This window comes from Cryptococcus neoformans, chromosome 3 (genome assembly GCF_000149245.1).
Source record: "Cryptococcus neoformans var. grubii H99 chromosome 3, complete sequence".
NCBI classification, from domain to species: Eukaryota; Fungi; Basidiomycota; class Tremellomycetes; order Tremellales; family Cryptococcaceae; genus Cryptococcus; species Cryptococcus neoformans.
Window position 1 is genome coordinate 218,447 of NC_026747.1, and position 16,554 is coordinate 235,000.

General features: G+C 48.5%; 11 protein-coding genes and 1 non-coding gene; 7 read left to right on the top strand and 5 right to left on the bottom strand.

The window, feature by feature from the left end:
- The first annotated feature begins 312 nt into the window (after positions 1 to 312).
- On the top strand, positions 313 to 2,019 carry CNAG_03011 (glycerate-and formate-dehydrogenase). Its single transcript, XM_012192887.1, has 7 exons — positions 313 to 615; positions 679 to 778; positions 836 to 1,060; positions 1,111 to 1,197; positions 1,244 to 1,407; positions 1,468 to 1,676; positions 1,741 to 2,019. The coding sequence occupies exons 1-7, from the start codon at positions 427 to 429 to the stop codon at positions 1,799 to 1,801; spliced, it is 1,035 nt and encodes a 344-aa protein (XP_012048277.1). The 5' UTR covers positions 313 to 426; the 3' UTR covers positions 1,802 to 2,019.
- Positions 2,020 to 2,339: 320 nt separating this feature from the next.
- On the top strand, positions 2,340 to 3,616 carry CNAG_03010 (enoyl-CoA hydratase/isomerase family protein). XM_012192886.1 has 5 exons: positions 2,340 to 2,748; positions 2,808 to 2,879; positions 2,947 to 3,029; positions 3,093 to 3,326; positions 3,393 to 3,616. The coding sequence occupies exons 1-5, from the start codon at positions 2,460 to 2,462 to the stop codon at positions 3,513 to 3,515; spliced, it is 801 nt and encodes a 266-aa protein (XP_012048276.1). The 5' UTR covers positions 2,340 to 2,459; the 3' UTR covers positions 3,516 to 3,616.
- CNAG_03009 (hypothetical protein) lies at positions 3,560 to 4,377 on the bottom strand. XM_012192885.1 has 5 exons: positions 4,315 to 4,377; positions 4,111 to 4,245; positions 3,929 to 4,019; positions 3,750 to 3,868; positions 3,560 to 3,696 (listed from the first exon to the last, which is right to left on the bottom strand). The coding sequence occupies exons 1-5, from the start codon at positions 4,322 to 4,324 to the stop codon at positions 3,647 to 3,649; spliced, it is 405 nt and encodes a 134-aa protein (XP_012048275.1). The 5' UTR covers positions 4,325 to 4,377; the 3' UTR covers positions 3,560 to 3,646.
- Positions 4,378 to 4,474: 97 nt separating this feature from the next.
- On the top strand, positions 4,475 to 6,663 carry CNAG_03008 (hypothetical protein). XM_012192884.1 has 5 exons: positions 4,475 to 4,906; positions 4,982 to 5,209; positions 5,295 to 5,464; positions 5,523 to 5,573; positions 5,657 to 6,663. Exons 1-5 carry the CDS (start codon positions 4,693 to 4,695, stop codon positions 6,281 to 6,283), a joined length of 1,290 nt encoding a protein of 429 aa, XP_012048274.1. The 5' UTR covers positions 4,475 to 4,692; the 3' UTR covers positions 6,284 to 6,663.
- CNAG_03007 (hypothetical protein) lies at positions 6,327 to 7,538 on the bottom strand. XM_012192883.1 has 6 exons: positions 7,275 to 7,538; positions 7,171 to 7,219; positions 7,051 to 7,107; positions 6,896 to 6,965; positions 6,746 to 6,815; positions 6,327 to 6,662 (listed from the first exon to the last, which is right to left on the bottom strand). Exons 1-6 carry the CDS (start codon positions 7,276 to 7,278, stop codon positions 6,577 to 6,579), a joined length of 336 nt encoding a protein of 111 aa, XP_012048273.1. The 5' UTR covers positions 7,279 to 7,538; the 3' UTR covers positions 6,327 to 6,576.
- A 384-nt stretch (positions 7,539 to 7,922) lies between these two features.
- On the top strand, positions 7,923 to 9,276 carry CNAG_12230. Its single transcript, XR_001045579.1, has 2 exons — positions 7,923 to 8,024; positions 8,086 to 9,276. It is a non-coding gene; the product is annotated as a hypothetical RNA (non-coding RNA).
- CNAG_03006 (hypothetical protein) lies at positions 8,059 to 9,861 on the bottom strand. The gene is made up of 4 exons (XM_012192417.1): positions 9,181 to 9,861; positions 8,746 to 9,117; positions 8,476 to 8,647; positions 8,059 to 8,384 (listed from the first exon to the last, which is right to left on the bottom strand). Exons 1-4 carry the CDS (start codon positions 9,793 to 9,795, stop codon positions 8,227 to 8,229), a joined length of 1,317 nt encoding a protein of 438 aa, XP_012047807.1. The 5' UTR covers positions 9,796 to 9,861; the 3' UTR covers positions 8,059 to 8,226.
- On the top strand, positions 9,840 to 11,989 carry CNAG_03005 (cytoplasmic tRNA 2-thiolation protein 2). XM_012192418.1 has 4 exons: positions 9,840 to 10,130; positions 10,183 to 10,276; positions 10,350 to 11,561; positions 11,621 to 11,989. Exons 1-4 carry the CDS (start codon positions 10,082 to 10,084, stop codon positions 11,952 to 11,954), a joined length of 1,689 nt encoding a protein of 562 aa, XP_012047808.1. The 5' UTR covers positions 9,840 to 10,081; the 3' UTR covers positions 11,955 to 11,989.
- Positions 10,237 to 15,440, bottom strand: CNAG_03004 (riboflavin synthase, alpha subunit). XM_012192882.1 has 4 exons: positions 15,109 to 15,440; positions 12,761 to 15,043; positions 12,417 to 12,707; positions 10,237 to 12,350 (listed from the first exon to the last, which is right to left on the bottom strand). Exons 2-4 carry the CDS (start codon positions 12,773 to 12,775, stop codon positions 11,994 to 11,996), a joined length of 663 nt encoding a protein of 220 aa, XP_012048272.1. The 5' UTR covers positions 12,776 to 15,043; positions 15,109 to 15,440; the 3' UTR covers positions 10,237 to 11,993.
- On the top strand, positions 12,983 to 15,349 carry CNAG_03003 (chromatin structure-remodeling complex subunit SFH1). XM_012192881.1 has 3 exons: positions 12,983 to 13,874; positions 13,954 to 14,497; positions 14,551 to 15,349. The coding sequence occupies exons 1-3, from the start codon at positions 13,039 to 13,041 to the stop codon at positions 14,992 to 14,994; spliced, it is 1,824 nt and encodes a 607-aa protein (XP_012048271.1). The 5' UTR covers positions 12,983 to 13,038; the 3' UTR covers positions 14,995 to 15,349.
- A 215-nt stretch (positions 15,441 to 15,655) lies between the features above and the next one.
- CNAG_03002 (hypothetical protein) lies at positions 15,656 to 16,523 on the top strand. XM_012192880.1 has 3 exons: positions 15,656 to 16,034; positions 16,100 to 16,180; positions 16,244 to 16,523. The coding sequence occupies exons 1-3, from the start codon at positions 15,744 to 15,746 to the stop codon at positions 16,364 to 16,366; spliced, it is 495 nt and encodes a 164-aa protein (XP_012048270.1). The 5' UTR covers positions 15,656 to 15,743; the 3' UTR covers positions 16,367 to 16,523.
- CNAG_03001 (multiple RNA-binding domain-containing protein 1) overlaps positions 15,786 to 16,554 on the bottom strand; it is a 3,227-nt gene continuing 2,458 nt past the window's right edge. Inside the window, exon 4 of the mRNA XM_012192419.1 lies at positions 15,786 to 16,554. This exon is cut by the window's right edge and continues 1,233 nt beyond it. Within this exon, the coding sequence (XP_012047809.1) occupies positions 16,534 to 16,554 (21 nt within the window). The 3' untranslated portion in view covers positions 15,786 to 16,533.

The following is a 16,554-nucleotide window of genomic DNA, read 5'->3' on the forward strand; positions in this document are numbered from 1 at the left end:
GTCGGCTGCAAGCAGAAATGTCTTAATACTTTGCGTCTACCAGGAAGAAAAGCAAGCAATCTTTGCCAAATATCATCCTAAGTATCCCGCTTGCATCATTATTGGCTCTCGAAGCGAATGGGCATTTGACATTCTTCTGGCTACACCCTCAGCCAATCAGGTCGTTCCTGCTCATCATGAAATCAGATTATCGCTCGCTGACTGATTACAGCAGACTTCCTTCGTCGTATCTGCCCGACGGATTTGGCCGAAGACATGGTGTGATAACGACAAGAGCTTAAGATGGGTATTTTTCACATGCATGCATTCATCCTTCACCTCACCATTTAAAAACGCTTGAACTATTCCTTTCTTTTAGGATCTACTTCACACAATATTTCTGTCTCTCATCCTCTTGTGATTAAGCTCATCAACACTCATCATTCGATGCCCGTCGCCGTCGCTCCTCGTCGAAAGATCTTGGGTATCGGATACCCTCGCTTCGCCATTCCCGAATGGAAAGAGCTCGCAGAAAAGTATGATATCCATTACTTCATCCCAGATGAGCGTAAGCAAGTCATCCAAGAGATTAAGAGACTCTGTGACGAACAGGGGCCTTTTGATGCTGCTTATGTCGTATGTTTCCACCCATTACTGAACTTCTTCAATTTTTTGTGGTTGACTCATGTCATCCTATAGCTCTTCGGGACTGCAGCTTACTCTCCATTCCATCCCGACTTGCTCGGACCTCTCTTCGAGACGCCTGGGTACTGTGGTCTCTTTGCTCAAGGCGGTGCAGGTAAATAGTGGTCTGTCCAAAATTGGGTATAACGACATGACTAATATTTTGCAAAAGGTTACGACGATGTCGACCACCCATGGCTGGCTGCCAACGGATGCTACCTTTCCAACACCCCCAATGCTGTCACAGAAGCTACCGCCGATATGGGCATTCTACTCATGCTCGCTGCCGTCAGAGGTCTCTATGAAGCTGAAGTCAGCGTCAGAGCTGGTCAATGGAGAAAAGGCATTGAGTTGTCAGATGACCCCACTGAAATGACCATCGGTTTTATTGGATTGGGTGAGCATATTAATGAAACCAGCGGAAGTTTCGTGACTGATTTGAAGTAGGTGCGATTGGTAAGAGCATGGCCAAGAAGACCAAGCCTTGGAATATGAAGATTCTCTATCACAACCGAAAGCCTTTGCCCAAAGAAGGTGCGCGTATACATCGTATAACCGACAAGAACTAACATTCTTTCAGAAGAAGAGACCCTCGGGGCTACCTTTGTTTCTTTGGATGAGCTCCTCGGGCAATCTGATGTCATCTCCCTGAATTGTCCTCTCACCCCCGAGACACGAGGCATCCTCTCGGACAAAGAGTTTGAGAAGATGAAGGATGGGGTGTACATCGTCAACACTGCTCGAGTAAGCCAAATTTGCTATCCAAAGTAAGCTTTCAGATACTGATACTGACTGTATCGATAGGGAGCTGTAATTGATGAACCAGCCCTTATTCGAGCTCTCAAGTCTGGCAAAGTCCGACGAGCAGGTCTCGATGTTCTTACCAAAGAACCTTGTGCCGAGTCACCCCTATACAGCATGAAAAACGTCACCTTACAACCACATCTTGGAGCATTCACTAAGGGGACTATGTTGAGAGGGGAAAGGGAGGTGTTTGCCAACGTAAAGCAGTAGTGAGTCTTGCCTCGGGTTTCGCGTAGTGTTACACATCGCATAACACTGACGCCATAAATATAGTATGGAGACTGGGGTACCTATCAACCCTGTTAACACCCCTGCTAAAGTTGAGAGGGGATAGAGGTACGGGTCAGGTCATAAGTCAAGTAACATTTCATACGTAGGGGGATTTTGTAAAGGGTCATTAAATGTACATTTCGTTCAGCGCATCAATCCTTCCTTGACTTTGAGCACCAATATTTATTGCGAGAAAAGCCGAAGATAATGGAGACATATTCCTTAGATCTATTCTACTTCATCCTCCTGACAATAAGCTGGCCAACGCTCAATGATTATCAGTCCAAGTTGACACCAACAGTTCACTACTACTGTCCACTGCAGTGAATAGGCACTTCAACCTCCGAGCTCAAGCTTGATTCGATAATCGACAGCATGCGCAAATGACGACCAGGTTTATCCGAACAAATTTCTGCACATATCTAAAAGGGGCATCATAATCATCATTCCTTACATACTTTACACCAAGAGTGGCTAGTGACTACTATTGTAGTATAGAAATTGACGATGAATAGACACTTGGAGCCGAGAATTGATTCCGTCCCCTGTCCGGCTATTTGCCCACTTGTTGCAACCGGTGGGCCATGAATTCAAACGACCAACGAACACTGCACGCATAAATACCGACAGACGGATGACTTCAAGCCTTCATATCTTCACATGAATACTTTTTTCTAGTTATTTTTCCCCATCTCCTGAAAACTTCGATAAATCTCACCATAATGCCCCACGTCACACTCACCAGACCGCGACCGACTGTCTGGCAGATCGCACTTACCTCACCACCAGACAACCGTCTCGTCCCTGCCCTCATATCCGAGCTTTCTGACGCTCTAGATGCTGTAGAAATGGAATGGAGACAAGCTGGTGGAGGACAAATGGATCCGAAGAAGAGAGAAGACTATGCGGGGAAGGGGGCGGGCGCCGTGGTGTTTACGAGTGGATTGCCAAAGTTCTTCAGTAATGGGCTGGACTTTGAGGGTTCGCTCAAGATCAACAACTTTTTTGAAGGTGAGAACACAAAGACTTAGACAAAATGTTGGGATGCTAATGGCCAAAAATGCATGTAGAAGTTTACGACCCGGTAATGTGGCGTTTGCTTACCTTCCCACTGCTAACGATAGCTGCCATTAATGGACATGGTGCGTACTGAGATTTATAGTGATTCTCCCCGGCATACTCATAGACTGACGACTTGATCTATCAAAGCATTTGCGGGAGGTATGGTCTTGGCGCTTTGCTGTGACTATCGTATCATCACATCTGGGAGAGGTTTCATGTGCATGAACGAGGTAAAGTCCTTCTCATTCAATTCATATCTGTAAATCTTATAGAATTAACTCTGTAAACGCTAGATCACTTTTGGCTCCCCCCTCCCAAACTCATTTAGCACCCTTCTTGCAAATCGTATCCCCGACCCTCAGCATCTCCGAGACACTTTGCTCGCCCGCCGATGGACTCAGCCCGAGCTTCTCAAGATAGGTCTTGTAGACAAGGTCGTTGAGCAAGACAAAGTTATTGAGCAGGCCATTGAACTGGGGGCGAAGGAAGGGATTCGGGTCGCTCCTGGTAGTTGGGGTCTTATCAAGGTTCGTCCATTTTAATCTAAACATGTCATAAGTATGCTTGAGAGTGCAAGCTGATTTTATGAGTAGGAAGGGCTGTTTCGTCCGATCCTGGAATCTTCGCAATCTTACAGGCCGGTCGTCAAACCTCCAGATGCTGAGAAGGCATTCTGGAACCGGGTGGGGAAGGACAAGGCCAAGGCAAAATTGTAAACGCGCAATTTATCGACACGAATTCGTTTTTCAAACCAGACCGTGGGATATGTTTTTACTTTGTGGCGAGAAATGCATGTACCCAATTGAAAAATCTGACGCTGATCTCTGGTTGGCTAAATGATCCGAATCTAAGCAGTGTAGTGCTCTCGTTGAGTGAGCATCCAGATGAGACCAGTCCCTGCAAAGCGAAGTTGTCAGTCATGTCCTATGCTATCCAAACATCCAACCAACATCCAACAATGAGAGGTCCGATAGAAGCTCGATTAGGCTTTACAGACTTGAACACGAGCAGTTCTGTCGTAAAATGGAAAGTCGCAAGAGCATAAGTGCCAATACCAAGGTTGTACACACTACTCGCAAAAGCATCAGTTCTGTAATACATATACAAGTGACAGACGTAAATAGCTTACAGAGGATCGTTAATGTTATAAGATGCCATTCCTCGAATCAAGCTGGCGAGTAAAGTCCAAGCACCAAAGATTCGTCCAGCAAGGAAAGTCACTTTGATCGCAGATACCCAGCAAAGGTATTCCTCATCAGTCTCGCGGTTCGTCTTACCCAACCATCTAGCTCCTAACTAAAGCGAACCCACTCTCTTCAGCCTTCCCGGCATAGACTTCTTTGCTCTGCCAGATGACAAAGTAGTTTTGAACGGCGTTATAAGTGCCGGCCACGGAGGTCAGGAGTAGCCAGTAAGGGAGGATACCGGCTGTTGCAGATGGGAGGACTGTACATATAGATATGTCAATAATTGCACTCTTTAGTTGTGGTCACGATGAGCAAGTGCCATACGCACAGGATGACATGGTTATTTTGAGTATCTGTGAACGAAGTTGGAATAAAAAACACGCAGTTGAAGAACGCCCATGCCGAAATAAGTCTTTCGGCGGACTTACCGACCGTCAATTATTATTGCTGTTTTTTCGCCGTAAGTGCACTGTTCCTCATTCCTCATTCTTCCGTTCACTTTTATTTTTTTCATAATTGACATCACGCCACGACTGGCATTTACCCAGGGGCAACGGGCACAGACTATCCATATACACCGAACGAAGGGCTAGAAGAAAAAAAAGCCGCAAAAAAACTCGATCCAGAGCGACAAATCCCAACTTGCGCAGAACACACCACCTCCGTCCTCTTTCTGTGCCGCCAAACCCATCCTCCCAAAAAAGTCATGAATATCATCCAAAATGGTGAAAGCAGTAAATCACCACACACGCAAGGTATTAATGGGGATCTTACCAAGGCGGATGGAGATGTAGAGATGATGGATGGGGAGAATGGTGCTGGCGTTGAGCTTGGGAGACCAGAGGTGAAGGATGGGGATGAAAGGATCGAGAAGGAGAGGAAGAGAGGGACAGCGAGACTTATCTTACCCCATTGGGATGGTAAGTGCATTCGGTTTCTTTGTGTCTTTTTATCCCACAAGCTCTCTGGGTTTAATGACTTTTGTATGACATTAGTTGCGCCTGTAAAACCGATCCACTCATCTCAAGATCTCATATCTCTACTCCACCTTGACACGCTATATAATACATATGTCCGGCCTTTTGCCGACCTACCAGGAGACGAAAGCCAACCAGGAGCGGATGGCAATGATACACTCCAAAGAGCGAAGAAGAAGGCAGCAAATATGCCGGGAAGGAAGAAGATGGAAAAGGGATATCAGCATCTAATTGAAGATTGTATTGGTGAGTGATATCACACCACTAACCATCTTGACAAATGCACGTTGGGCAAAAAAATAGGCGAAATGTACTTATGAAGTACTGGTAGACCCAACACCACTTGGATACAAGAATGACAACCCTTCATTGTTACCATTATTAAACGATGTACTTTACCCGTCTGCACCTCCGCCTTTCTTATCACAAGAGCCAATAGAAGCTCTTCCAAAGGAAGCGTTTGCGATTGCAAAGTTAGAGCCCGGGACCGTACAGGATGGGGTAAGTACTGCTTTTTTTCTTCATTGGCGTTCCTAAATATCTGATCGATTGGATGTAGTACGCCGGCGGTCAAAAAGCCGGTGTTAGAGAAGCGGAAGAAAAGCGAAGGGTAGGTCAAAAGATTTAAAACTCATCCTTGTTATTCTTCTTTCGCTAATCTTTTCTTGTTTCAAACTTCCGACCTCAAAACAGAGAAAACGAGCGGCACGCACAACTACAGCCGATATCATCTCACCTATCAACCCCACTTTCGCGGGTCATGGCCGAGGACGCTCCTCCACACCCGGTACACCCCTCTTACCTGTCCTTCCACCTAGTCGCGGTTTCCCTCCAGGGGTTAATACCCCCCGTCGGGGCACTGCTCCTCCGGGTCCAGGCGGAGTCGGGGCCGGAAGCGGGGGCGGAAGTAGCATTCAAGGTGTCCATCCTTTTGCTCGACATGGTCCTGCTACCGGTGCTGGTCCAGGCAGTAGGCCATTCACACAGAGCTCGAAACAACGTCCGGCGAGTATGGAAGTCCAAGGAAGCGGGGGTGGGAGGAAAGGCCTGCCTAGTCGGTCGGCAAGTCCAATGCCTTTATCGGCTGGAGCAACCCCTGGAGGTCCTGGTGGTGGGGGAGGCAAGGGAGGCGGGACATTGATATCGGCCTCGGCCTCAACTTCGATATCGGGACAGAGACAGTTCCCGCCGAATAGGAATAAAAGACCGGGTAGCGCGGATGTGCAGTCGGCGCTGATGAAAAAATCAAAGGGAGAAAGTAGTAGGTCGGCGAGTCCCATGCCCGGCACAGGTGTGGGCCAAGGTCAGATGAGGAGGTAGCAGGAGGGTGGAATGGAGTAGGGAGTTGAGATACAGGAGTTTAGGAGTTTGTTGTATTGCATTATACTTAATTCGCATCTAGGTCTTGATGAAACTATCATATCATGCTAGATGCGGGAGGACGAAGTTCGCCTGAAAAAAAGCTGGATAAAACATTTTATCAAGAGCTCCAAGCTTGCAGAATCGGTCCATGATCGGCAGCATTAGAACGTTGGTATAACCTTCTTTCATATCATGTTAACAATGTTATCCTAGCGTTCAACAGCTACCCCTCTTTTTTGCGCCCTTAAGGTCTAGTAATGACCAGACTGGTCGAGAGCCTGCTCAGCCTGAGCCCTGGCGTGCCTCTTAGCCTCCTCTCGGTCCCAACCGTCAAGACCTATTTTCGATTTTAATTATATCCCCGTCAGTATTCAGTCCAATCTCAAGGGGAAAAGGTCAAAAGAGTGTATGGGAACATACCCTTCGTCTCAAAAAGCTTGTCGACTTCGGCAGCGGCCAAACCAGCTATAATTTCCTTGGCCATAGCGTGCTGCAAGAGGTCTCGTTTCGTCAATAGCACTTCCCAGCGGTTGAATGTGCATGGTTTTAGAAGGGAAAGGTGGAACGTACGGAAGGAGGCTTGCCGTTCCTGGCAACATGGTTTTCATAAGCTTTCATAGCTTCGAAACCGGCAGCACCACTGATGACGCATTCAATCAGTCAATGAGCTTCACAACAAGCGGGCAGATACCGGATAGAGATAAAAACGCAGGGCGTGGACGTACCCGATGAGTTCGTGGGAGAGCTTGGACTTGTGGGCCTGGTTGTTAGGATCGAGGTTGCTATTTCAAGCCGTTAGTTTGTACAATAATAGGACTACTATTGTGAAAAATCCAGGAACGTACTAGACCTCGTCTCGCCCGGAAGGATCGTTGTTGAAGAAGTCAAAGAGGCCTGTATGGATGTCAATAATTAATTCCTCAAGCAGCAGGGGGCAGATGACACCCACCCATTGTGATAGATGTCTTCGGTGTCAAGTCGTTAAGAAACGTAAGAGATCGTTGTTGCTGAAGAATAAGAGGATAAAGAAAGGGGATAAGGTGGGCTTTATATAGGCGAGGTCGGAGACCTGAGAGTGTGCATAGCTTTAGCCTCCCTTGCGTGGCAGCGGGCCGTTACCGATTGCTGATTAAAAATGATCAAAATAGTTGTGGCTGAGTTACCCTTAATTCGGAGATCCTTTGTTCAGTTTGTATTGAGTGCTTAGCCCGTGTGTCCTGGTTGTCCAGACTGATGCATCATTATGCAGTGACCGACGCAGAGCACGCGCTGAAGACGTGGGACGACATGAGGTTACCGAGCTCTTCTACGATTCCCATCTTCATAGACCACACAAACACCCGGAGTCTCTGACGAACCCCAGAAGGGTCGAGGGAAGATCCGGGGTGCGTGCTCTCTAGAGTACTCGCACTATGGGCAGGGGATGAAACAAGCCTGCGGTCGAATACAGAAATAGAACAAGTGGAGGCAGTTCCCGACCCCCTGCGGCGCCTCGCTGCTGATCAGATCAACGATGACGCAACTCGACGCCCGGACGTTCGCGAAATTGCCGGACGCGCAGAATGCTGTTCACATCTCCGTCGTCAAGCCTGGATTTCCGACACTTAAACATCCAACAGCTGGGGTGATGAAGACTGGGTTGAACACAACGGCAAGGAAGCAGAGAGAAGAGTACAGCTGCAGTGTAATAAGCCAATTAGTACGTCCATCCACCAAAGAATTGTACGTCGACGCTGGAGATATCAACTTGCATTATGCAGGAACAGGGTACATGCAATAATACAACAGTACCGGTAGATCATAAATGAGCTATCGCAGCATCAAAAAAGAAAATCAGCGCATGCTGCTCTCCTACCAATCAGTCGTGGACTCTAAACTCTATGCTACTCTCGCTTATAATCTCAGCTTTCTTGGTAGCCTGATCCCTCTGTATCTGGCTTTTGATTCCTGGTGATAGTCGTTATCACACTAGGGTAATGCCGGGGTTTCGGGGCACGATGGGGTAAATGCATCTCCAACATGGCTGGATATGGCGCGTATCTCAACCTCTCTTCATACTCTACCAAAGGAATCAGCATACACACTCCACATTTCAGAGGCCAGAGAGAAGTAGGAGAAGGGGAAGGAGTTTATCAATTCGACCGACATACCATATCGAAGCCGGTGATGAGGCATCCCAGTCCGAGCCGCGAGCTCATGGAGAACACTACGGACATACGCTGACATCCTAAGCGCGTTGGCGGGTCCGGCGGGATGAGATTCGGGACGACGACGGACGATCGTGCATTGGCCGTTTGCAGCTTGGCGGGCTGTCATTTCGAGCTGCGCAGGAGTGAATACGGTATAAGTTTTCCAGAACTAGATAAAGGGGGAGGAGTTGGGATAATGGAAGGGAAGAAGGGGGGATGCTCACTACTTACCATGAGCATGGAGTCGCAAGCAGCTGGGCGCTTCCTGCGGCTTTTGGGACCTCGGATTTCTCCCGGCTGATCATGTTGATCATTCGGAAGAGTGTCATTAGCTTCGACAATGGGAGGCCCGTTCGACTCGTTGACTGTATTGCCTTGTTGGGAATGACACAATTCTTCATCCATCCTCATGCAAGAGCCTGAACATTTGAACATGATCCTGTAGACGTACCCTGCTGGGTTATTTCGGAGTGCCATGTCATCAACAGAGACGAGTATGTGGCGGGACCGAATATCCGTGGGGATGAGCCCTGGCGGATCGAGCCAGATGATTCGAAAATAACAAGACATGCGAGCACGGGAGAGAACATTATAATCGTGCGGCTATTGAATGTGTCAGAAAAGTCAAAAATTGCAGCAAAGCCATAAATATTTTGAAGAACTCACCAAACCATCAAAGAATCTAGGGATATCTTCTACATTGATCACTTGCGAAAAATAATCTGGCCCTTCAATCTTCTTCTGCCTTGTGGGCTTTACGAACCCATTGTTCATCGTCGCATCGAGTTTTGCACTTTGGGGACCATTGAGCGCCTCCAAATTCAGGTCTGCCTTTGCATCAACGGGAGTACCGACTATATAATCACAAGAGGCGATAAGATCCCACAGAGCCTGCCTCTCGGCAGCTCGATGTGGATTCAAGGGAAGTCCTACCCAAGTCCCAGTCGGTGTTATATGGGTTCGCGGCCCAAGTGATTCCGTTGATGCTGTCGTTGTTGTTGTTGCTTCTGCTGCCCCTGCTGTTGGTTCGCTCCCTTGCTCCTCGATAGCATTAGAAGGTAAGGATTGATTATGAATTTGAGCTTCATGAAGTGTCAGAGCATGAGATATAGCGTCAATCTGCGTTGTTTGCTGAGCTGTGTGAATTTCCGGAGAGATGGTAGTCGCAGTCATGCTAGCGAGAGTAGAGCCGATATGCCCTACTGTCACTGGAGGAACAGTGTGTGCTGACTTGTACACATGAGGTGGCCTTCCTCGTCGTTTCGGAGGATCTTTAGGCATGGCGGTTAGTGATAGTGATGATGATACGGGCCGGGGTGGACTTGGAAAGTGGAGGGAATAGCAAAAGAATAGATGATTTTGCTGAGGATTATTTCAGGTGCAAGAAGGCCGCAAGGGACATTTTTCATCTGCGGGTCGCGGGGGACTTGCTGGCTGTTAGCCGCCTTTTTTTTTGGTAATTGAAAGTTGCTTTTTCCTTTTCGTTTTGCCGTCGGTTGTTATTTGGCTCCTTGAAATTTCCATTTACAACTTCTTCGCCAACTATACAAAAAAGGGAACAAACCAAATGTCCTGCGGAGACAACGATACCCAAGAGCAGGAGCAGCTCATGCCTCGTAAGTAACTCTCTGTCTTTACTTGATCGGGGAACGTTTAACCTGTTGGTAGGCCGGAGGCAAGTCCGTCGAGTAGACAAGTCCATCTGCCAGAAATGTCGTCAAACAAAGAGCATGTACATCATTCGTAATGTCACATTCTGCAAGTACGCTTTCTTCCTACCATATCATATTCTATGACCATTCTTTCGCTTAACATATGGCAATTGTGACAAAAAGGACATGCTTTGAAGCAGCTGTCTTTTCGCGATTCACCAAATCGCTCCACCCGCCACTCAAATCCCCCGCATCATCCAGAAGCGCCGCTTCGTCCGGCTATCGCCCGCCCACCCAACCTGGGTCTGCATTGATCGCTCTCTCCACAGGATGTGGATCTACGACTCTCCTGGATCTGTTACTGACTAGGCGGTATATCGGGAAAGGTGATGATCGGGTGGTTGATAAGACAAAGGGGGAGAAGGAACCTGTATGGAGGAAGGGGTGGGTATGTTATGTTGATTTTTCTGGTGTGATCGGTGAGGTTGAACGTCGAGATGAAGGTCAAGGTCAACGTGAAGGATCTAGGATGGAGGAGGTGAAGAAGTGGATAGAAGGGAGGGAGAATGGGTTGGGATGGGTGGGTCTGAGGGCGGAGGACGTTTTCGATAAAGGGCTGAGAAACCGGTTAAGAGCTGTGGCTGGGATGCCTGTTCAGGATGACAAGGAAGAGACGGCGGCCCATTGGGCTGTGGATCTCAAGGACCATGCTCTCCCTCTTCTCTCTCTTTCCTCTCCGTCCTCGTCCTCGTCATCACCAACGACACCTCTCACACATCTCCGTAACCTCCTTACTTCCCTCCCTCCTTCTTCCCGTCCACAGCTCCTCTCCCACATCCTCTCTTCCCTGTTAACCACTGTCGCCCACACCCTGCCTCATATCTCCCATGTGCTTATGGGAGAAACGTCGACAAGGCAGGCAGAGAGGTTGATCAGCGGTACAGCATTGGGCAGGGGGTGGCAACTTCCTCTTGAATTGGCAGCTGTCCGTGCCGAACCGGCTCTCCCTTCTCTCGGGCATCTCATCAGCTCTGCAGAAGCAGAAGCGGAAGCAGAAGTAGAAGCGAAAGCGGAAGGAGAAAAAAGGGAGATCATCGGATTTACATGGCTGAAACCGATGTCGGATTTGACGGCAAAAGAAGCAGCCATCTATTGCCACCTCCGTTCCCTTTCTTCATTCACATACAACGCTCGGCACTGGGATTCTGCAGGTCCACCGCCTGCGGCAGGGAAGATGAAAGGAGGGGTGAAGAGTTTGGAGATGTTGACGGAAAACTTTATCGCGGGACTGGGAGCTAGCCATCCTGCGACGGTATCGACCATCAATAGAACGGGAGGGAAATTGGTCTTTCCTGGGAAGGAGGAGGATAGGCCGTATTGCCCTGTTTGTCAAATGTAAGTAACGATGAGTGAAGGGGGGGACGGAAGGACAAGTCGCTGATTTATCTCTCTAGGCCTGTGGATCCCTCGGCGCTAGAATGGAAGTCCCGTACGGCGTTGACTTTTTTAGCGACTAAAACGGAACCCACGGCGATCAACAAACAACAACAGCCTCAGCATGACGAGATCGAGACGCTTGCGCCATTGCTATGTTATTCATGTTTGACAACATTGACTCCTCCGACAATTGTATCCAAGGCAAAGGCAAAAGCCCAAACGGCGGGTTTGAATGTGAATGGTGATGAGCCTGTATTGTTACCTGTTTGGGTGAATGAAGGTGTGAAAAGACGCCAGGTAGGGAGGGGGAAGATGAAGGATGAGATCAAAGAGTTTTTGATAGAAGAGTAGTGGATGTGTTTACATGGATCCACCTGTAAAAAAATAATTTTATAATCCTTTTTCCTTCAGTTTCCTTTCCACGATCCTCTCCACAATCCCCTCTATTCTCTCCACGCTTCCCAAAACATACTTGCCCACACAATCCACTTCGATATTTACAGTATCCCCTTCCTTCTTATCCGTCAACGTCAACTTCTCTTGACTATGCGCGATGAGCATGATACCAAAAGACCGTTCGGCGTCGTTCACGTGTGTGATGGTGAGTGATGCACCGTCGATGGTGATGTACCCCTTTTCGATTATGAATGGGAGAAGCGTGGTGGTAGCGGGGAGCTGGAAAGTGTACCGAATAGAGTCGCCGTCGGGCATTTTGGAAATGATGGTCGCTGTACCGTCTACATGGCCCTATACTCCCCCGCGTTATGCTCAGCTCTTCCGTCCCCATTAAAAGTAAAGGAATGGGTTACTTACCTGAACCATATGCCCACCAAATCTCGTATGCGCAGCCATCGCCCTCTCACAATTAACCTTGTCACCCACTTTTACTTGCCCCAGATTCGTGCGTTTCAGTGTCTCGGGTGCGAGCCCAACCTTGAAAGAATCAGAGTCGAATTCAGTGACGGTAAGGCAGGCGCCATTGACACAGATGGAATCGCCAATATGGCAATCTGTGAGAATGGGCGCAGAGGAGGAGAGGGTAAGTGTGAAGCCGGAGGTGGAGGTGGAGGGGGAGATGGCGGAGATGGTAGATGTGTGCTCTATCTGTAGAGGAGATGAGCGCTTGCATGTATGATATGGGAGTGATATGGGCTTACGAGACCTGTAAACATTTTGTATAGGCGACAGTGAAAGAGTAGAGAAATTCACAGCGAGTCGATAATCACAAGAACATGAAGCCGACCGAGACGGATGAATGCTGGGAATGGGTGGGGAATGCTTATGTAACACGGAGATCCCAAGTAACTCCATCCACTCTCACACAGACTTATGGTTTAATTGAGCCCTCACGTAACTGGGGCAATCGACAACTGCTCTTGGTTCAAGCACGCCCTTGGCATCTTTCATCTTTTTCTCCATCTCTTCCACCCACGAAATGGCGTACTCAACGCGGACACGGGTATCTACCCCGTCTATCCAAAACACCTACACAAACCGCACTTCCTATACGTCGACACGCCCGGCTCCATCTCCGGCCCCAGTCCCAGTCCTCTCCCACCAAGCAGCCGTATATCAACATCCCCAGACATATCCTCCCGGACCATGTCCCTTCTTTCTCCCTCCGCCAGGCCAAAAGACAACCGACCCATCACTGTCTACCCAGCCCACGACCCAAGCGCTTTACACGACTTATCCGTCAAGGTTGAGAACCGGGGTGACCGGACTGATACAGCCTGAACGCGTGTCAGGCGGGCCAAAGGAGAGGAAAGCGTTCTTGGCAGAGTTGGATAAGGAGATGCCTGTTAGCGGGGGCTTCAATACACCAGGATATGGTAGATTGTCAGGCAGTGGAACGAGCACCCCGCGGTTCGACTCGCCCGCTCCCTTTCCCTCCTCTAGACGCATGACGGCCGCTTCAGCAGCAACCGGGGCAGGACTCGGATCAAGCAGAAGGGGAAGAGTGGTGAACTATGCCGAAAAGGCTTCGGATGATGAAGATTTTTCAGAAGAGGAGGATGATTTTGGGGAACCGGCTTCTGATCCGGATGATGTAGATTACGGTTCACGGCGAAGGCGCGCTGCCGGGGGGAGTCGGAGGGAAAGCGCGGCACCGTTAGTTGTGGGTGGACTTGAACATCAGGCGGCTATGAGAGCGGGGAAATTAAGAAGGAAGATGGAGGAATTGGATAGGGGATGGACGTGGTTGGGCGATAGGACCCCTGGAGATAGGGTGAGAAGCCAGGTTGCCGGTGTGACCAAACATGTTTACAGGTACGTCCCTTTTCTCCCATGGGAAATTGTCAGGGATCATATTTGACAAAAATCTGGTTGTCGTTCTCTCTTTCAACAGGTCAGAAGATGAATTGTCAAAAGAAGCCGAACGGCCCGAGATGCTTATCCCCATAACCATCGATTTCGATGTTCAATCTACTCATCCTGACCAACAAGGTCTGAAAATCCGAGACCGTTTCCTATGGAATTTGAACGAGCCATTCATCACACCATACCAATTCTCAATCATCTTTTGCGAAGATATCGGGATCCCAATCTCGCCTTATGCGCAAAGAATCCAGGATTTAATTGAAAAGCAGATCGAGGAAAATCAGAATGCGGCGGAGATTGATGTGACGAATGAAGAGGTAACGGAGAATGATGTGGTTTGGAGTGATGAAGAGGTTGAGGAGGTGATGGATGATGCAGTTGAAAATGGAGATGGGGATAAAGATGGAGATGATAAGTCCAAGGAACGACAACCGGAAGAGGATCAGGAGCAGGAACAAGAACAAGGTGAGAAAGAGGACAAGGAGAGATCGAGAAAGAGGAAGAGAGAGAGGGAGGGAAAAGACGGAAAGGAACGAAATTGGGCAGAGTCCGATTGTCGTATCATCGTCAACGTGAGTTTCCTTTCCTCCCCTACCTCAGTGGAAAGGCTAAAACATGCCATCAGCTCGACGTCCAAATCTACTCTTACCTCCTGCGCGACCGCATCGAATGGGACCTTTCTTCTCCCCTTCCACCATCTCTTTTCGCCAAACACTACTGCACCGAACTCGGCCTCACCGGCGAAGCCATCCCGGCCATCACATGTGCCATCACCGAAGAACTCTTAAAACATAAACGCGACGCGCTCGATCTCGACCTTTTTGCCGCGACCCATCCTGTCGAACAAGCCAAGTGGGAAAAGGGAACAGCACAGCCGAGGGTAAATGTGAACCAAAAGGGAGGAGCGAAAGCATTGGTAGGTGTGTGGAGGGATTGGTGGGAAAGGGAAGAGTTTGGACCGGTTTTGGTGGAGTTGACGATGGAGGAGATGGAGAAGAGAGATATGGAGAGGACGAGGGAGGTGAGGAGGAATAATAGAGCTGGAGCACCTTTGAAGAGAAGAAGGTGAAAAAGTAAAATAGGCATTGAAGTTACGTTTTTTGGTTCACTTTGGGTCTCTGAATATACATATGTCGTTCCCTTATTACTCTTTCTTTTTTTGCTTGCATCGTGTCGCACGAACCTCGATGTTTTTTCCCCAAACAGTCAGTTCCCTTGTTCCATTATATATCGGTACAACTTTATCAACAAGTCGGCTTCTGAGAATCGCAAATGACTGGATCGTAGACTACAACTGAAGAGTAGCGAATGTCTTCCTGCCTGAATTTTGGACAAATAGACTGTTGTGATCATGCTGGGAAGCCAAGACATCACCAGACAAACTGGAGGGCAGCGCATTGAAAGAAGGACGTAGAGAGTGGAGACGAGAGTAGCTGTATGTATGGGTGCTTTTTATTTATCGAGAGGTTTATATACGATAAGTAGGAGACACCGACGGACAAAAGTAACGGTACCAACGAAGGAAAAAGAAGACGAAGACTTGACGGGGGCAGACGGTAATAATAAATAATGATGAACATGCTTGAGGCGATGTCCGAAGTGCGGCCGCCGAGTGCCGAGGCCCCTTGGATGATGATTGAGCGAATTAAACAATGACGTAATGACGTCATACCCGAGCTACGTCCGTCGGCTCCATGGCTCCATCATCCTCCACAAAGTCTTTTTCAGATCGATATATAAGCTTGATATTTCTCGATCATCTGTCTTGTGAACGTAACCCACAACTCGTAGTGTAATACAAACCCACACATACCAGCCATGTTCCTCTCCGCGAAGCGCACCTTCAACCTTCTTCTCCACACTCCCATCATCCCCCCCGCCCCGGGCCCGCAAGCGATCGAGCTCGCCACCATCCCCTCCACTTCTGCCAAGTTCTCCACCGTTGCACCTCCTCGTCTTCGAACCCGAACAATCTCCAACTTGAGCGTTCGCGGTTACGACCCTTCCTCATCATATTATCGATCGGTCGGTATACAGAAAAGGGGATATGCGGAGAAGAAGGGGGACGAGGAAGCGTACCCCGAAGAGGCTGAAGGAGCGGAAGCTGGGGTAAGTGTTTCGTCCCAAGTGGGAGAGTTATAGACGTATACTAAAGTGATTTTTTTGTTATGTAGTCGAGCGATGTGTCTCATTCTAATGCCGCGTTCAACAAAGATGCCAATCCAGAAACAGCTGCCAAAGGCGTTGAGCAGGAGGTAAGATTTATTCTTCTTTTAAAATATTATGTCGTCAAAACTGACATGATTTGAATGTCTCAGACTGGAAAAGACTACACTCGCAAGTCTCCTGCCAACCCCGACGAGTCAAGGCCTTCCGGAAAGCAAGGCGAGAAGGGTAGCGAATCGCCTTTAAACACCTCTAGTCATCCCGCGGGTCGATAAGACCATCTCGATTTACTGTACGATTAGGCAGGCCAAACTGTAATCATATTTGAAGATATTAGAGATCCCTTTAGCACTCCATAAATTATAATCAATTTGCATTTAAGTCATAGCATGCATTAGACCTGCAAATGGTCAAAAGGTACAGACAAACAATCTAGCGATTTTTACACCTCCAGACCATTCAT